The 19169-nt window shown below is 47.4% G+C and overlaps 1 protein-coding gene across 1 annotated transcript in view; it reads left to right on the top strand.

The window, feature by feature from the left end:
* LOC119445245 (uncharacterized) overlaps positions 1–18636 on the top strand; it is a 120487-nt gene extending 101851 nt beyond the window's left edge. Inside the window, exons 15-16 of the mRNA XM_037709566.2 lie at positions 4635–4707; positions 18112–18636. Of these exons, the coding sequence (XP_037565494.2) occupies positions 4635–4707; positions 18112–18264 (226 nt within the window). The 3' untranslated portion in view covers positions 18265–18636. The remainder of the gene's footprint in view (positions 1–4634; positions 4708–18111) is intronic.
* The last annotated feature ends 533 nt before the right edge of the window (positions 18637–19169 follow it).

The raw sequence follows: 19169 nt of genomic DNA, 5'->3' as shown, positions 1-19169 counted from the left end.
GATAGTAGTTTTATCAGCTGTATAAACTTGGACATGCAGCAGCACCAGCAACGCGCAGAACTGTTGTCGACGCCGTCGGCGTTTTGCCCGCGTTCGCATCGAACGCGCGCGGCGTTGGTGACTGTTGCCGGTGCCTCTGGGGCGCCTACCGTCGCGTCTCTAACCTAAGCTGCTTCGCATTATCGCGCGCGGAGCCGCAGGTGTTGCCATTCGTTGCGCGATCCGGAGAGGAGAGGAGCGTCGGAGAGGAGGAATGCCGAGAGAAGAGGAGATGAGACAAGGAGAGAAGGGGGAGGAGGATGCGCATGCGCAGTAGGGGTGTGGACGCCGCACGGCGGAGGGAGGGAGGGAGTGACACAGCCCCGACCATAAGATGCTTCGCATCTAATAAAGCAAATCTCAGGACTGGTTCGCCGGATTACGTCAAGCAATCACGGTCTGTCTGAAAAGGACACCATGCAAATGATTGAAGATTTGGTGGTCTGTCGCCTCGCCTACCACCTCCCGTATCATCATCTCACTGAAAAACAACTGGATCAGGCTAATAGACTAATCAGGCGGGCGGTTAAGACCGCACTGAGGCTACCGGTGCGCACTAGCACTACCCGCCGTCTGCAGACTGGTCTCTATAATACATAACGTCCAGGAAATCATAGAGGCACAGAGAAGTAATCAACTACTGCGCCTCTCCCGAACACCCACTGGGCGAAACCTACTCCAAACTCTGGGGTGCGAGCCAAGCGGCACGATCCCGAATGAAGAGCCGTGGTGCCCCATTCCTGTAAGACTCGCGGCTCACATGCACCTCAAACCGTTGCCACGAAACATGAATGTTCAACGCTACCCGGGCCGACGCAAGGCGCGGGCCGATTACTACGCCCGGCGTTATCAAAATCGCGAAGACGTCCTCTACGTCGACGCCGCGGTTGGTCTGCTCGAAGGAACGGCCACGGCTGCTGCCATGACGGAGGACGGACGCATTAGCATCTCTGCCTCGGTTAAAACAGCGCGCACCGACGTGGCTGAGGGGGTCGCATTAGCCCTAGCAGTGGCGCATGCGGCCGCGGATTCTACCATTACAGAAATCTGCACCGATTCCCAAAGTGAATATCGTTACTTCCTTCAAGGCATACCGCCTAAGACAGTCACACATATTTTACAAAACATCCCTGCGCTTCCCCATCCGGTGATCATCACGTGGGTGCCTGGGCATGAGTGTGTCCCCGAGAACGAGCGCATTAATGCGCAAGTCCGAGGTCTTTCCCTCCGGACTCTGGACTACCACTCATCCAAGCCCACGGAAAAACCAGGAGAGGGGATCTACACCTACCACCAGATTACCACGTATTACAGGAAAGGTAGACGAGAATTACCTGCCCCTCACCATTCCCTTACCCCCCATCAATCTGGCGCCAGACCAAGGCACTTATTTCCCCATATCTGGCACATTACCCTGGTCTCAATAATCCACAGTGTACCCTGCCAAGTGCCCCGGGCAGATATTTTCCATTGTTTGTGGAGCTGCCCCAAGCCCATGGCGGTACAACCTATTCCCAACCCTTCCTTTTCCACGTGGGAGGCCGCTCTTCGGGCCATTTGCTCGGATGACCAGCTCTGGTTGGTGGACCGGGCCTGCCTAGAGAGGTCGGCCAGGGGGCTCCCGGACATATAGGGGCCCAACCACATTTAAATAGATGAAATAAAGTTTTATCCATCCATCCATCTGGGGGCGGCTCGGAGGTTTTCGACGAGATCAGAATGGGACACTCGTCGAGCTGCGTCGGAAATCTTACCCACCTTCTCGCCTCGCAACGTTTTAGATGCGAAGCAGCTTATGGTCAGGCTATGACCCTCCCTCCCTCCGCCGTGCGGCGCCCACTTCCAGAAGCCGGAACCGGAAGCCGGCTTCCACTTCCGGTTCCGCTTCCGGAAGCCAGCTTCCGGCTTCCGGAGAACTCCTCCGGCGTTTTGCCCGAATGATCCCCCAGTGCTTCGCCCACTCATCATCATTCACTTCGTCCTCTCATTCTCCTCATCTCCTCTCCTCTCGGCATTCCTCCTCTCCTCTCCGACGCTCCTCTCCTCTCCGGATTGCGCAACGAATGGCAACACCTGCGGCTCCGCGCGCGATAATGCGAAGCAGCTTACGTTACAGGCGCGACGGTAGGCTCCCCAAAGGCACCGGCAACAGTCACCAACGCCGCGCGCGTTCGGTGCGAACGCGGGCAAAACGCCGACGGCGTCGACAACAGTTCTGCGCGTTGCTGGTGCTGCTGCATGTCCAAGTTTACACAGCTGATAAAACTACCTTGAGTCGACCCCATGGCTGCTTCGCATACTGCTCAGGGTTCCCCTACGGGAAGATGGTGTAGTTTTTTTATATAAATATGCATTTGGTGCCACAGCGAAACGTCACCTCCCCTCCCTCCCTCCCGTGCCGCCACGGCCTTTCGTTCGATGGAAGAAGTCGCGATTGCTCTCTCTCTCTCTCTCTCTCTCTATATATATATATATATATATATATATATATATATATATATATATATATGGTGATTGTAAAGGAGGAAATGGACGCTTAATTCTGCAACCCTTCAGGGAGCACGGCGCAGAACGTGCGTTTGTTCTCCGCCGTGCGTTCGCTCCCCGTCAGATCGCGCGTCCCTCCTGCGCTTTCACTCGCACATACGGCATACGGCGCGCGGCGACGATTTCATCGCCGACGTCATACGAAACCTAACGTGGACGGCGACTGCAGAAATCTGCTTTGAGTGTCCATATAACTGCTATCGCAATGAAACACACTGAGAGAACCGCAAATATGTAACAGCACCAACGAGGCAACGCGCAGAGCTGCTGCCGACGCCGTCCGCGATTCCCCGCGTTCGCGCCGAACGCGCGCGGTGTCTGGGACTGCAGCCGAAGCATCTGGCGGCGGCTTGGCAGGTTTCGACAGGAGAACTGGACACTCGTCGAGTAGCGTCAGAAGTCGCCGGCTCTTCTCGCCTCGCAACGTTTCAATATAAGTTCCTGTTGTAGATCTGTGTTTACGTATGTTTACGCGTGCTTACGCAATTGCATCACGTGCAACACATGCACATGTAACACTCGCAACACTCGGTGTAATTACCGCTGTTCGACCATCTTCACAGAGTGTAAGGGTCGGTGATTTTTTTTTTTTTTTTTTGCTGATAAGTTATGTGGTTGCATTTGTTGTCGTACTTCGCATGTTACGCATTTTCAGGCATCACAGGTGAGACACACTGCGTACCTTTGTTTCATTGCAAAGACTGAATAAAAGCTTTTTCCACAACTCGGAGATGCGGAAGACGGTACGTGCTGCCATTTTTCTAGTGCTTTACAGAGCACGTACTCATGCGCGCCCACAGAAACCTATCTATGGTTACGGTGTGACACCTAGAAAACCGCTGTTCTTACTTGCCTCATTGCTTGCTTGCTTACTGGGTGGATCAGTCAGGCTGTCTTGTCTTGGCTTGACTTGTCGTCTGTCTTGCCTGTTTGTATTGCCTGTCTTGCTTGCCACCGTGACAAAAAGAAAGAAAAGAAAGGAGGTGAGACAGGGGCTCGTACCAAAGGCACGGAGCCTCAAAGTAAAGGTCTGCGCTGGATATGTTTTGCATCTGAGATGTTCTGCGGCATCGAAAGCGCCATCATCAGGGTGTCCCACACGCATCTGTGCACGAACGAGTTTTAGCCGAGCAGGTTACCAGAGAAATATTATCGCCTACTTTATTCGCAGTTACCACGCAGTATTTTAAAAGTAATTTTGCCGGCAGGAGTGCGAGTGAAAAAAAAGCGTGCGAGGGACGCGCGCTTTCACGGAGAGCGAACGCATGGCGAAGAGTAAGCATGGCGTTGGGGGCTGGGAGGGGGGCGACGTTGTGCTGCAGCACTACCTGCGTATCTTGCGACCGGGCGCGAGGGGAACTGGCGACTCAATCTCGCACGCGAAAGGAGGAAAGCGGGAAGGCAGCGCGGGAGCGAGGGGGTGCGGCTTCTACTCTGCCAGCAACTGCGTACTTGTACTTTGCGCAGCCGCGGGCGGTCGCGCTCACCGTATCTTGAAAGCGATCTGCACGCGGCTGCTACCTTTGTGTGCGCTGTGCTTTCGCCGCTGAGTTTCCCTTGAAGCGATAGACCGCACGAACCTTCGCTCGCTGCTGCTGTCACGCTTGCTCACGCCAGCGTTTTGACAGAGGTTGTCTGCGGTCATCGAGTGTGATCTATTCATGTTTGCTTGTGCGCGCTGACACCATGCTTGGTAATTCAGTTGGTAAGCGAATGTGTCCATGTTTATACAGCCGATAAAACTACCATACTTATTCCGTATAGCTTTCTACTTATTTGCTATCGCAACTGATGCTTCGCCTTTCGGGCAATACTGCAACTTTTCTGTTCATCGACTCCGTTTTCTTAAATTTTCGTGTAGTTTTTCAGTGACAATGCTCGCTGAGGAAATAGAGTTAGCGCTATTGTTGTTGTTCTAGTCAGCGCTGAAATGTATGCCTGACAAATAAGCAACAATCAAATGTGCGAGATGTATTATCATCGTACTACATACTTTTTATGGAAATCGCTCGTATTATTTTCTCTCTTCTATTTTTCTTTCACCACAGGCATGAAATCTACGTTGTCCTTCTGCTTGGATCCTACCGAAGGAAAATAATCGAATCGAGGCCTATGCTGACGGTAAGATAGCTTGTACTGTATACAGCGACACTATATTGTTTTTGCTCTTGCACCAGCAGAAGACAAAACCGAGAGAAGTGGTGCCAATTTATCATGGCGTATACACTGCAGAAAGACGGAGTGAAGAAAAATGCATGGCAGAAAAAGAAAGACTACAAACATATTTTTCACATATTTTATATTTTCGCTCGCTCCAGTACCGCAGTACTTTGTCTTCAACTTAAGGGCAATTTGTTTCCTAGCCTAAAGTCCGCGTGCACAACGAACGCAGAAACGCCGTCACGGGTAAACTTCTCTAGAAATGCGATCAACCTCTGCTTATCAGATGGTTGCAGCGAGAGAAACGTGTGAAGCAGTGACAACGAATGATAGAAACAGCTGGTGCAGCCCCAGAACGAAGCAGCATAGCGTTGCGTTGAGCACTAGTTTCATTATCCACCATCGTTCGAATACGTACACGATCAGCGGTGATGCTGCAAGGCTTGCCCACGTTTCCTGTTTTAATAATGCGGCTCCACGGGGAGGATCGCAGAAAGCACCGGCTTCACGGCGCAGCACATCTCGACTACAATGCCAGATGAGAGGCACTGTTCTAAACCCGCCACCTGATGCGCGCACAAACCTCCCCAGCCGCGATGCGGGCCGCTATTCTGATTTAGGCGCTGCCTGGCGTAGTTTATCTGCTTCTTGTGCGAACCCAAATGCGTCATCAGAAATGCGGCCGAAAAGGCGCCAGAAGTTCGCACGATTACGACGAGCGCGTCCCTCTCAGGCCACGACGACGATCAGCGAGAGAGGAGGCAACTGCGGTGCCACGCGATATATTTGCTCTGCAGCCTGCTTGCCGTGCTTTCTCCTCCGGGAACAGAACCTCGATATTGTCACTCTGCATATAGCGAAACACCGGTCATAGATGAAAACGGCACGCTCTCTATAAGCGCCAGCTTCGATCGAGAAAAAGATAACGTCGTAAACTACAGACAAACCTCGCAAAGCATTGTGATGCTATCACACACCAGGTACTAACACCTTTGAAGCAATCGCTGGTCAATAAATCAAGCGCGATGCGATCGTTGTTTCGTCGTAAGCTTTCGAGAGACTCCGCTTATAGTCAAGCTCCTAATATAGCTCACTCTCGACTGATAAATTCCGCAGTTTGCTGTTCCTTTTAGTACGACGAAAGGAGGTGCGCGCTCCTGCCACACGTGCACCGTGCCGACAGAGAAGGCAGGCGACACTCCATGGAATCCGCTCCAGCCGGTGCGGTCCGGATTTAACCGGTCGAGGGCCCCGCACGTATACCTGCCTCCTTTCCGTGCTCAGTAGTGTTGGGCTGCCCTCGGGGCCATTTTTTCGCTCGTTTTCGGAGGCACTTTCCTTCGTTATATTCTCGGCTGGTATAGCTTTGTGGCTGCTTGCACCCAAGGAGGCGCGCCCGGAAGTGTAGGGAGACGAGAAGGGTGTGATGCAAGGAAGGGGCCTCACGAGCGGGCAGCGAGCTGTAAGGCAGTCTGAATGTTATATAACGATCCTGGCAAAGGGGGAGACGAAGTACATAACACAGGGTGGAAGCGCGGCACGAGAAAATTATTTCGGGCTCGCTATCTGGGGCATGCTCTTGGGCAGCGGAACCACGCTGTCATTAGGCGAGCTCGGTCTCGTAACTTTCAACTGCACCGCACCTCGAAAACGCACATCAACAAACGCGTGTTCCCGCTAATGAAATACGCACGCCGGTATATCTGTTCGTATTGTATGTATGTATGTATGTATGTATGTATGTATGTATGTATGTATGTATGTATGTATGTATGTATGTATGTATGTATGTATGTATGTATGTATGCATGTATGCATGTATGTATGTATGTATGTATGTATGTGTGTGTGTTTGTATGTATGTATGTATGTATGTATGTATGTATGTGTGTGTGTGTGTGTATGTATGTATGTATGTATGTATGTATGTATGTATGTATGTATGTATGTATGTATGTATGTATGTATGTGTGTATGTATGTGTGGGGGGGGGGGGTTTACAGTGGTTCATGCATCAACATCCCTCGAAGGAAGAGCCAACACCCTGCCAAATTTAATCTGCAAACCACGAGATGCCTAAACGCATTATTTAGGTTAATTACCTAAATTAATTAAATTATCGGGTTTTACGTGCCATGACTACGATATGATTATGAGGCGTGCCGTAGAGGGGTCTCCGTACTACGTTTGACCACCTGGGATTCTTAAAGTGCACCCAAGAACGGTACACGCGGGTGTTATTGCTTTTCGCCCCCATCGAAATGCGGTCGCCGCGGCCGGGGTTCGACCCCGCGCCCTCGGCCTTAGCAGCACAAAACCAAGGCCACTACGTCACCACGGCGGGTAGATTCAAAGCCTATCACTCAGGCAAACAGCGAGATGCCTAAATACGAGGAAGCATAACCAAAACCGAACCGTTACAGGTATGGGCGCCTTTCGGTGAAGTGATCGTTACTGTAGGTGTGAAACAAGGTTGAATCAATGCTGTGCAACGCACAGCATTGATATATAAAGACGCAGGGAATAAAGAAGGCCTGCTTACTCGCTAAAGTGGTTGCTAGATGCGTCAGTGCTCTGTCTATAGAGCTGAGTAGAAGTTAAATTACTTATCTGGACTCGGCGGAATTTAATGTGCCGTAATTAGCCTTTTCTTGTTTTTGTGGATTGCAGTTTTTATTGGTGCGACATGAATGGTGATGCCCGCTGCTCCTTCTCTCTTAGGCAAACAGCGCTTATAAAAGACTGGCTGGCCAAAACAAACGAATGAGAAAAAACAAAAGACTGAGACAGTACGTACCAAAGATAGACCGGCTAGAACATGTAAATATACAGGGTGATCATTTAAAATTTTTCTGGAATTTCTAAAAATCGCCTGTTGCAGATAAAATAATTCTAGGCCTTCAGCTGGATTATTCAGAGATGCGGATATAACTGACACGAAAAATTGAAAGTCGTATTCAGCTAATTAAAAAGTTCACTAATTAACTTAATAATTACTTTACGGCGCACAAAGCAAGATTGCACCGGGCCACGTCAGTACGTGCACGAGTGCATGGCCACTGGCATTTACGTAAGCAATGCATTGTCAGCCTTCGGCGTAAGCGCGGATATGGCTATAGCACTGGCTCGCACGTGTGCGTCAGGCTTTAATTGAGATAGCGCTGCTTCCGGGGGGCACTTATAGCGTTAGGCCCCAGCATGAACGCCTAAGCCGCATTCACTAATGTTTTGCGCGGCTATATACATGTTAACTCGACTTCAGTGTCACCAAATCGCGCTTTTAGTCGGAAAAAGAAAAATGATCTTCGGCAGAAAATTGGCTTCAGGCAGGAAACACCAAACAAGTTTCCCAACGCGCGACAAGGATAACATGAAAGCAAAATGAAAACGTCTCGTATACCAGAAGAAACGAAAGAAAACATCGAGGTACGCAAAATGTCGCTCCAGCCAAAGGCATGCATCGCTTCTTGTCGCTCGCCTATCCGATCTGATCTCGCGGCGTAGGCGAGGCAAATTACGGCAGTTGGCATCTTAGCGCGCCCGCTCGCATGTAGTGCCAACTTGTAACAACTTTTTTTTTCCTTCTCTCGTTGCCTCTTATTTTCGCCAATGTAAGGCATAAGTGATCGCGGTTCGCGGATTTGTCTCTGCTCTTTTCTTTTTATTCGCGGCAAGGATCTGTGATTTCTGTCGACGCCTCAACAGCACCTGAACGAACTCACCGCCGAGGACCGGGTAACAGAAAAACTAAGCGTTACCTTGGGACGAAGAGACAACGGAAGAAGTAAGAGGTGATATAATTGCTGCTATGGCAAGTGCGTGAGCTCCGGAGAAGGAATTTATTCGCAGGTTAAATTCACGAGCCATTGATGCGCAGATGAGCACCAGGGCGCTGCCGGTCACTTCCAAACCAATGCTTCCTTTGCACAGTGGTTGAAAATGGGGTCAGTCGAAATACGGTAATATTGAACGGCACCAGCTGCTATACGGCCAATTCCTCACTGTAGTGTTGGGGTACTAAAGATAGAACGAGCCTTTGGAAGGAGGATATTCTTCCACGTTCGCAGTTTGGATTCTTTTAAGCGAAGCTTTATAGGCTCACAAGTTTCGGCGGCGGTGGTGGTGGTGTCACACTGAAAAGTGGGCCGATCCTGGTGATTGTGCAGTAAGGGTCCAAGCTCAATGGCACATACCCCTGGCGTTTGGGCCGATCCTGGTGATAGTGCAGAAAGGGTCCAAGCTCAATGGCACATACTCCTGTGGGCTCGGCGACCTGCAGCGCGCCCTTGAACTACCTTGTCCCACGTGGGACCCAAAGAGACAAAATCACCAGCCCTTCCCCTGTCGAGAAAATTAGGGTAAGCGAAGCTTGCCGTCCGATTCTAACGTGAGGGCTTCCGAATCCCTGGCGAAACGTCAGCGAAGAGCCGCCGACCCTGAGTTCAGGGCAAACGAAGCTGAACGCCTGCGACAATGTCGTCTTGCCGCAAGCTTAATTCGCTTACTCCCATCATTTCTAGACAGGAGAAGGACTCTGAATTTTTCTTTATCATTGTTTGTTCTTTTCCACAAGAGATTGCAGAAACATCCGATATTTAACTATGTGATATGTAGATACACGCCAACAATAAATTTATCGAGATGGACTGGACCGAATAGGTTAAGTTGACTGTAAAGATTATTCGACGATTATTCTGAGCACGTGTCTCACTGCATTGATTCTGTAGAGAGATAAGAATGACGGATGCAACCCAAAGACGTTGTGTAGTTCATTTAGGGGTGGGCAAATATTCGAAGTTGCGAATACGAGTCGAATATTAGGCATCAACTGTTCGCATTCGTATTCGAAAAAGATCTATTCGGTATTTTCGAATCTTTAAAACTATCGCCGAATGTTTCACATCAATTATCTCTTAAAGTCTAGTTACTCTTCTCTGTTTGCTAAACAAAGTATCGCAAATTATCAGAAGTGAAACAACGACAAAACTTATCGAAGTAATGCAGAAGCAAGATGGGTTATGCAAGCTTTGCTTTTGGTTCCGCGACGAAGCCTACATGACAACCTCATACATTTGCTTCAAGTGTGTCATTTAGCTTTTCTGGCAGTTTAGCCATGTAGGAGTTTTATCTTTTACGCTCCAACCTGTTATGCTATCCTGACAACATGCCCTTTTACATGTCACAATTCTTTCATCAGCGTCTTTTTTTTTTTTTTTTTGTACAGCTTATTTTCTTTCGGCAAACACTTATTTAGTGGTTTTAAACATCTAGTCATACACGAGAAATTCTATTCTTGAAAAGTTTGTTTGCATGCACGCTCTAAAGCTATTGAGAGCCTATTCCTGCAGTTTTTTTGGTGACGATTAGTAATAGTATGTTTAAAACCAATAGTTCGCAATAGTGATTACAGGCGTCATACCTAATTGCTACGAAATAAATCTTCCTGCTGTAAATATATGCGTCTGCGTTTTACTACTCGTATTCGATTCGATATTCGTTACTTACTATTCGTATTCGATTCGTATTCGGAAAGGTTGATATTCGCCCACCTGTAAAAGTTATATGATAGCCCAAGTTGATGTGGGCAAGCGCACAAAGAGCGAATACTAAATTAAAGAATAAATTGTGGCTTTTAACCTCCCGAAGTAGCACCGTGGGCAAAGCCTTGGTGAAGGGCTCTGGATTAATTTCAACAGCACGGGGTTCTTCAACTTGCACAGAAAACCTACTACACGAATGTCTTCGCATTTGGCCCCCATTGAAATGATGCAGCAGCAGCAGCAGCGGCAGGACGTCGAATTTTTATACAGCTTTTATGCGGGGATGAGTGGTCGTTTGCAATCTTATTGTCCGTGTCTCTTGCCTAATCCATGTATCCTGTTATCTTCAGGGATGGCTTTTTGGAAAGCTTTTACAGCTGACGCAATAGGACGACAACCTTGGATTCCTTATGTAGAGCAAAGAATGAAATGAACAGTATTGAAGATTGGATAAGTAGGCTAAGTAGGATAAGTATATAATAGCCTACTTATCAAATCTTCAATACTGTTCATTTCAAGAATGAAATGAACAGTGCGTGCGTGCGTGCGTGCGTGCGTGCGTGCGTGCGTGCGTGCGTGCGTGCGTGCGTGCGTGCGTGCGTGCGTGCGTGCGTGCGTGCGTGCGTGCACATATATATCATCAGCCTATTTTTATGTCCACTGCAGGACCACGGCCGCTGGATAAAAAAAAAAAAAGGTGCGGCCTGCCGCATCGGGCGCGTTGCAATGGGAGCGAATGTAACAGCCGTAGTTGCATTGTCGGCCGCTTGGCTGGGCCGAACGGCGCTAGTCATCGGCGATGGAACGCGCGACGGCGTTCCAAGCGCGTTCCTGACGCATTTGCTATGCCGATGCCAGACAACAGCCCCCGACGTGTGACACCGCGGCGGATCACACCGTTTTCGATGCACGCGGCAGGCCGCACCTTTTTTTTATCCAGCGGCCGTGGCAGGACGAAGGCCTCCACCTAATTCTCTGAGTCCTCGACTGCGCATCCCTTCTCTTGGCACCCATTCTGTAACTCTAATAGTCCATCGGTTATCTACCCAACGCATTACATTGCCTGCCCACCTCCATTTATTTCTCTTAATGTCAGCTAGAATATCGGTTATCCCCGTTTGCTCTCTGATCCACACCGCTCTCTTCCTGTCGTCTCTTAACTTTACGCCTAACATTTATCGCTCCATCACTTTTTGTGTAGTCTTTAACTTGTTCTCAGGATTCTTTGTTAACCTACAAGTTTCTGCCCCATATGTTAGCACCGGTAGAATGCAATGATTGTACACTTTTCTTTTCAACGACAGTAGTTAGCTCCCAGTCAGGATTTGGAAATGCCTGCCGTATGCACTCCAACCCAATTTTAGTCTTCAGTAAATTTCCTTCTCGTGATCAGGGTCCCCTGTGAGTAATTGACCTAGATAAACGTACTCCTTTACAGACTCTAGAGGCTGACTGGTGATCCTGAATTCTTGTTCCCTTGCCAGGCTATGGAACACTACCTTTGTCTTCCGCATATTATTCTTCAACCCCACTTTTATACTTGCTTGGTTGAGGTCCTCAATCATTTGTTGTAATTCGTCCCCATTGTTGCTGAGTAGGACAATATCATCTGCAAGCCGAAGGTTGCTGAGATATTCGCCGTTGATCCTGACTACTAAGCCCTGAAAAGTTTGTGACCCTTTATACGCAATGCCTCAAGACTTCAAGTGTACCAGAGAACAGGAAAAATGCCAACATTATACGAATCTATAAGAAGGGAGACGTTAAAGATTTGAAGAATTATAGGCCCATTAGCTTGCTTTCAGTATTGTATAAAATATTCACCAAGATAATTTCCAATACAATCAGGGCAACACTTCAATCAACCAAGAGAACAGGCTGGCTTCAGGAAGGGATATTCTACGATGGATCATATTCTTGTCATCAACCAAGTAATAGAGAAATGTGCGGAGTACAATCAACATCTCTATATGGCTTTCATAGATTATGAAAAAGCATTTGATTCAGTAGAGATACCAGCAGTCACAGAGGCATTGGGTAATCGAGGAGTACAGGATGCATACGTGAATATATTGGCAAACATCTACAAGGATTGCACAGCAACCTTGGTTCTCCGCAAGAAAAGTAGAAAGTGACCTATCAAGAAAGGGGTCAGGCAAGGAGACACAATCTCTCCAATGCTATTCACTGCATGCTTAGAAGTATTATATATATATATATATATATATATATATATATATATTGCCGCCAGCATTGTGAGAACGAAAAGACGCCCGCCACAACCTCACTGTATTCCAAAGAGCCGCCACACTAGAAGCGTCAAGCAAGGTACCGCACGTCAACGCTGGGCCTCATACCCACACACCACGTGCGTGCTGACAGACCCGCGGCTCGTGCTCGAGAATCGGACGACTGGCACGCGACAGGTGGCGACGAAGATGAGAACGACGTTCGAAGAAGCGAAGCCCGAGGGACGTTTTTGTAGAGTGTAGAGTCTGTTGAGTTGACGGGCACAGGTTCGCCCAGAATAATTTGGTTGTAATAGAAGCGGCTGTCGTAACTGTTGGTCACAATATATATATATATATATATATATATATATATATATATATATATATATATATATATATATACAGTCGGACGAAGACGACGGCGAGGAAGTGACCAGAGGCTCGCGACAGCCTTGCATCTTTATATCGCAACGATCTGTCCTTTCCCCTATTTTATTTAACATTTGCTAAGTTCAATCCCATTGTGCGATAGTGTACAAGTATATGTCTATGCAGATGACATAGCATTCTTTGCGCCTGCGAGTGATATTCACTCATTACAGAGTACACTACAGTCATACTTGGGAACACTTGAAGCCTGGTTTGCGAATATTCGAATGTCGCTCAATGTTAACAAAAGTGCCTTGATTGTGTTTCCATTGAATGTACCAATTAATATCTCTCTCCAATATCATCAGGAAATTATTCCGCAAGTTTACTTTATCAAATATCTCGGTGTAATATACGACACAAACCTGAGCTGGCGAAATCACATTGAACATGTTAAATCTAGGGCGACACGCGCGGTTGGCATGATAAGCAAACTTGGCCGACATCGCTCTGGGCTACGCAGACACACTTTAATGATGATTTATCGTATGTATGTTCGTCCGATATTGGAATTTGGGTGCGTGCTATTCTCTGGTGGGCCAGCGTACAAAATTAACCCCCTGGTTCTTCTAGAGCGGGAGGCAATTCGGAATTGTCTCGGTTTGCCAAAATTTGTAGCTAACAATGTATTATATCAAGAAGCACGACTGCCTACACTTCCCTGCAGATTCCGCATTCTAACGGTAAAAACATATTTAAACATTTATGCATCTTCTTTGAGAAGATCACAATTTGTATTTATTAGAGAAATGAGGGCATTTTTCGATGAGCATTGGTCCCGCCTACTTCGACCTCAAGTTTTGTTTGTACAAGCTGAGGTCGATCAATTAAATGTTAATATGCGCGAGATCGCTTACTCAGACAAACCCTTACCTAATATAATAATAGAATTTGACGATATATTTCCATCTAATGCCAAACTCCTTCCCACTACATACTTAAACGGCAGGTTGCAAGATCATTTAACGCAACTAGGAATAGGTCATGTGATCGCGACTGACGCGTCAATGAATGAAGAGAAAGCGGGTGTGGGTATTTTCTCCGAATCACTATCCTGGTCTTATGCAGTACGCCTTCCGGATTTCACACCCATATTTTTGGCTGAACTAGCAGCGATTATCTTAGCTCTGCGGAAACTTCCTTCAAATTACTCAACAGTGGTTATAGTGACTTATTCACTGTCAGTATGTACATCGCTCACTTCATCTGCAGATACTACTGTAACCAATACATTTAAATTGTTAACCCCTCCTAACTTAAGTCTGGTACGATTGGTATGGGTTCCAGGCCATCGTGGTATATTCTTAAATGAAATGGCTGACACACTTGCGCGGATATCTCTTGATGGACCAGTTATGTCTGTCATATCTAGTTCGGCTTATGTCACTGCGGCTAGATTTAGAAAATTTTCCCTATTACAAGATTCTACAAAATTGAAAATCTAAATGTCGGAATTTAATCATTTGTCCTTTTCGTGGGACAATAAATGGTGCCCCACACGTAAATTAGAAATCTCCATAACAAAATTACGCTGCCGAATCCCACCATTAAATTTTGACCTACACAGGTCCGGTCTGGCACCGTCCCCTCTGTGTCCTGCCTGCCAGGAACCCGAAAACATTGACCACTTTCTATTATTTTGTCGTCGCTTTGGGAATCAGAGGAAGAAATTCGAATTTTCATTCCTTAAATTGGGTATTTCTCTAATTACTCAAAATATCCTCTCCTTCGGGGCTTCTTCAATGGGCTTTAGCCACAGGAACATCTGCGTGGCCCTCTGTGACTATATCTGTGACACAAAAAGACTACCCAGTTAATTCTCGAAATAAATAATTGGATAACTCATTAAATCGCTAATTGTTGTTTCGAAATTATTCTAATACCACAAAAAAATTTTGCTGTTTATATACCATTACAATGATTTTAATTCTGTCTCTGCCCTGTAAATCTCTTTCCAAATTATCATAAACGCTATACTTCACCCTGATTTACTTTTTCGTCTAGTTTTTTTTCTTCTTTTTTCTTTTTCCGTCTCCCCCTTCCCTTTAACCTTTAACCGCCGGCTTCTTGGCCAATCCCCCGTAGTGGGTAAGCGCCACGGATGAGGATCAAGCAAGCAAGCAAGCCTTGCATCCGTTGTCACTGCTTGTGGCTGTTGTAACCTTGTATATAGTTAAAATTTCTAAACAAACGTTATTCCCGTACAATCTTTTTGGCGGACGTGCTGGGTAAACCTGGCAACGTGTCGGCTCCGTCAACCAAACACGGAACTTCGATGCGGTCGCCGTCTTGGTTGCTCCTCGATGACCAGCGAATTGCCGACGATGCAGCAGCCACCGGCTCCTGTGATTCTTTTGCACCCACGAGACCCGGGAACCTTTTCTGGCACGGATAGCTTGGATGTCGAAGAGTGGATCGACATGAACGAGCGCGTCAGCGACCACAACAGGTGGGATCCTACGGTGATGTTAGCCTACGTGATATTCTATCTGAAAGGAACGGCACGCCTGTGGTACCGGACGCATGAAGATCTTAGAAGTTGGGACGCTTGCAAGGCGAAGCTACGTGAGTTGTTCGGCAGCCCACTTGGCCGTCAGCAGGCCACTAAAAAGGAGCTGCGATCCCGCGTCCAGACGACCACTGAATCGTACATTTCGTACATACATGACCTATTGGGCCTTTGTCGAAAAGCTGACGCAAAAATGACCGAAGCTGACAAGATTTCGCACATTTTGAAAGGAATAGGTAACGACGCGTTTAACTACTTGTATTTAAGGACTGTACGACGGTCGACACCATAGTTAAGGAATGCCAACGCTTTGAACAAGTGAAGAGTAACCGCATCACCCGCCAGTTCCTTCGGCTACCTAACACCGCCGCCACATCGTCATGCGAAGACCCACCGATGCCTGCGCAGGCTACAGCGTCGGAAGATGTAACGCGCATTGTCCGCCACGAACTCGAAACAATAGCTCCTACGGCCGTTCGTCCAGACGTTCATTCAGCCAACCTGCTCAACGTGTCGCTCATACAAGCAGTCGTCCGCCAGGAGTTCGCGAACGTGTGATTATCATCGGCCATCTGTTCCATCTGTGCACCCAAACGTACTCCTGCAAATGTCACCTAGAACCAGGTCTACCCTTCGCGCTACAGAAACCAGGCTGACTGGAGGACGGCAGACGGCCGACCCATATGATTAAACTGCTCTCGCATTGGACACATTGCCCGTCACTGCCGCAGTAGCTGGTCGTCGCCTTCAAGCTGGAGCTCTGGATCTTGGCGTCGTCCTGGAGGCAACATTCGACGTTTTGCCCCTCGCTCTGATCCACATGCTTACGATGCCGCCGTTCCACACTCCAGGTTTAGCCGCTCGCCGTTCCCACAAGGCCGAGGATCCCAATCGCCTCGACCATGCCGGTCATCGTCCCCTGCACGGCCTGGCACCTACGCTCCGAAAAACTAAGCCGTGCAGCTCCCGAAGGTGACGCTGCATCAGTGACCCGGTATAAAAATCCTCTGTTGACTGTACCTACGTGCCGAAACCTTCTAGACATTCAAGTGGACGACGTTACTGCTGCGGCCCTCATAGATGCCGGAGCACAGATTTCAATAATGAGCGCTCCTCTCCGTACTCAGCTCCGCAAAGTGATCACGCCCGCGATTCAGAGCACAGTACGGGTCGCTAATGGCAGCTCATCTGCCGTTCTTGTAATGTGCACTGCACGAGTGTGCATTGCTGGCCATCAGACCACTGGTTTGTTTGCCGTGCTTGCGCAGTGTCCCCACGATGTGATCCTCGACCTAGACTTTCTCTCGACGCACTTCGCATCATTAAACTTATCTCTCTCTCTCTCTCTCTCTCTCTCTCTCTCTCTCTCTCTCTCTCACTCAGCCTTTATCGACTGCTCCACAGGTGTTCTTCAACTGGAACTCCCTTTTGACGCACATGCACTGTCGAACATTCCCAGCCGCATATGTTCTGTCCAGTTCCTCCACCTGCCACCGCAAGCCTCCACGTACATCCCATTAATTCCCTCTCCTCCTGCGTGCGATGGCTAATACGTTGTTTCCCTGATTCCCGACGTGGTCCTGACGCACTCTGTCGTCCTCCCGTACGCTGTGGTTACCATACGCGACAACAAAACATGCCTGCCTCTTTTGAACTTTGGCCCTTCTACCCATGTGCTACCTGCTGGTATCGCGCTTGCCACGGTGTCGTCGTGGCAGGAATGCGCGATTGCTGTGTTAGCCGTCGACGGCCCTCGAACTGTTACCGGCTCCCTCACAGCCACCTCGTCGCCACGTGCCAATTTTGAAAAAATATCATTATATATATATATATATATATATATATATATATATATATATATATATATATATATATATATAGAAAATGAGAAGCACAACTTCGCGGTTAGCTTACGTTTATTTACCCAACAGTTTCGGTCGGTGGACCGACCGAAACTGTTGGGTAAATAAACGTAAGCTAACCGCGAAGTTGTGCTTCTCATTTGTTCTAAATACGCTTGGCCCATTGAAAACTCCAATTACTACTGTATATATATATATATATATATATATATATATATATATATATATATACAGTAGTAATTGGAGTTTTCAATGGGCCAAGCGTATTTAGAACAAATTCATATATATATATATATATATATATATATATATATGCTGCGTGAATAGTGTGTTACAAAAAGTTATCTCGAACAATGTTTCCTTAACTCCTTTTTAACACTGTGTTTCAAGTTCAACTTGAGTTATTGTGCGCTGCAGTGTTTATGCTGTTCTGTGAAAGTTTTGAGACTTACTGATGTGATCATTCTCAATTGTATTACCACCTTCCTGCTTATTTTGTAACGGGTATTATGTTTTGCCATTTTTATCTTTACTACAAACTTATTTGCACACTGTTTGCCAGCATGTGCCTTGGTACGTTGTCTCATGAGAAGCTTTCTGCCCCCGATTCCTGAATTTCTTTTGAATGGAATGCGAAAATAAATATGAACGAAATGAATGGTCACGTGTACGTCATCGCCATCGCCAACGACGCCATCGCCATCATAATCAACATATAAGGGTTAGAAAGTACCAAAAGTCACGGCAACTACTTTTCGGATGCACTCGTTCAGCAGAGCCCCTCGCTTCCGCAGGGCGACACACTTTTCTCGTACTTGGAGGGCCACATCGGCATGTGGCTCGGCCTGACGCTCTTCTCGGCGGCTGGGCTGGCAGCCGGGCTGTACCGGACGGCGGCCGATTTCCTGCCTCCACTTCTCGCCACTGCAGCTCCACGGCGCGCTTAGGCGCGCCCAGCTGGCCTGTCCCGCACAACAAGCAGCTTCGGTCTCCACCGAATCCACTGACAGAGTTCGGTTCAGGAGGCCGAATCGCACTACCTGCCACAGAACGTTTCTTTCGTTTTCGTTTTTTTTTTAATATACGTTTGAAAATTGTAAAGGAGAAAGAACACGTGGTGTGTTAATCGGTCACCACTAGACTTAATTGCCGCCTTCAACTGCGCACAATGTCATGCAGTTGGCATGCGAGTTGAGCTTCAAGTTCCAATCAAATGTGACGCTGTGTTGGCATAACTGGCGATATAATACCATAATACCACAGGTTTTCTTTTCTCTCTTGTAGTTTCTCTACTATAATTTGGTATATATCATAAATCGTTGTTACCGTTCCCGCATTAAACCAGTTGTTTTCATAGCTAATACCTCTGTCACACGAGCGCGCAAAAACTCTTTTACACAAGCGATCTTTTACCAAGCTGAAAGACTTTTGAATGAAGAGGTGTTGCGCAGCTGACACACGGCGCCGACGATCTCCTTGTAGTGTTTCCTTCTGGACACACTACCGAAAGCGTGGCGCTAGCGTTTGAAACAATGTCGGCCAAAAAAAAAAACTTATTTATCTCAAAATATAAAGCTAAAACTTATTGTTTACACGTTTTTTAATTAAATTTAACATAAGAAACGTTAATATAAAGATTTATTATAGTAGTTTAAAGATCGTCATCACGTGACATCCCCAGCCCGTTCGACCTGCTTACGAGAGTACAGAAGAAAATGAGCATTACTGGGTTTACTACACCTTCTGCGAGACATGTTTTTTATGATGAGCCTAGGCGACAGAAAATTACGCATTTGATTATTTTGTTTAATATATGATAATTGCTCGTGCCCACTGGTTTCGAGGCTACTCC

The sequence above is a fragment of the Dermacentor silvarum genome, chromosome 3, assembly GCF_013339745.2.
Source record: "Dermacentor silvarum isolate Dsil-2018 chromosome 3, BIME_Dsil_1.4, whole genome shotgun sequence".
In the NCBI taxonomy this organism is placed as follows: Eukaryota; Metazoa; Arthropoda; class Arachnida; order Ixodida; family Ixodidae; genus Dermacentor; species Dermacentor silvarum.
This window is presented reverse-complemented; position numbering and strand designations above follow the sequence as displayed.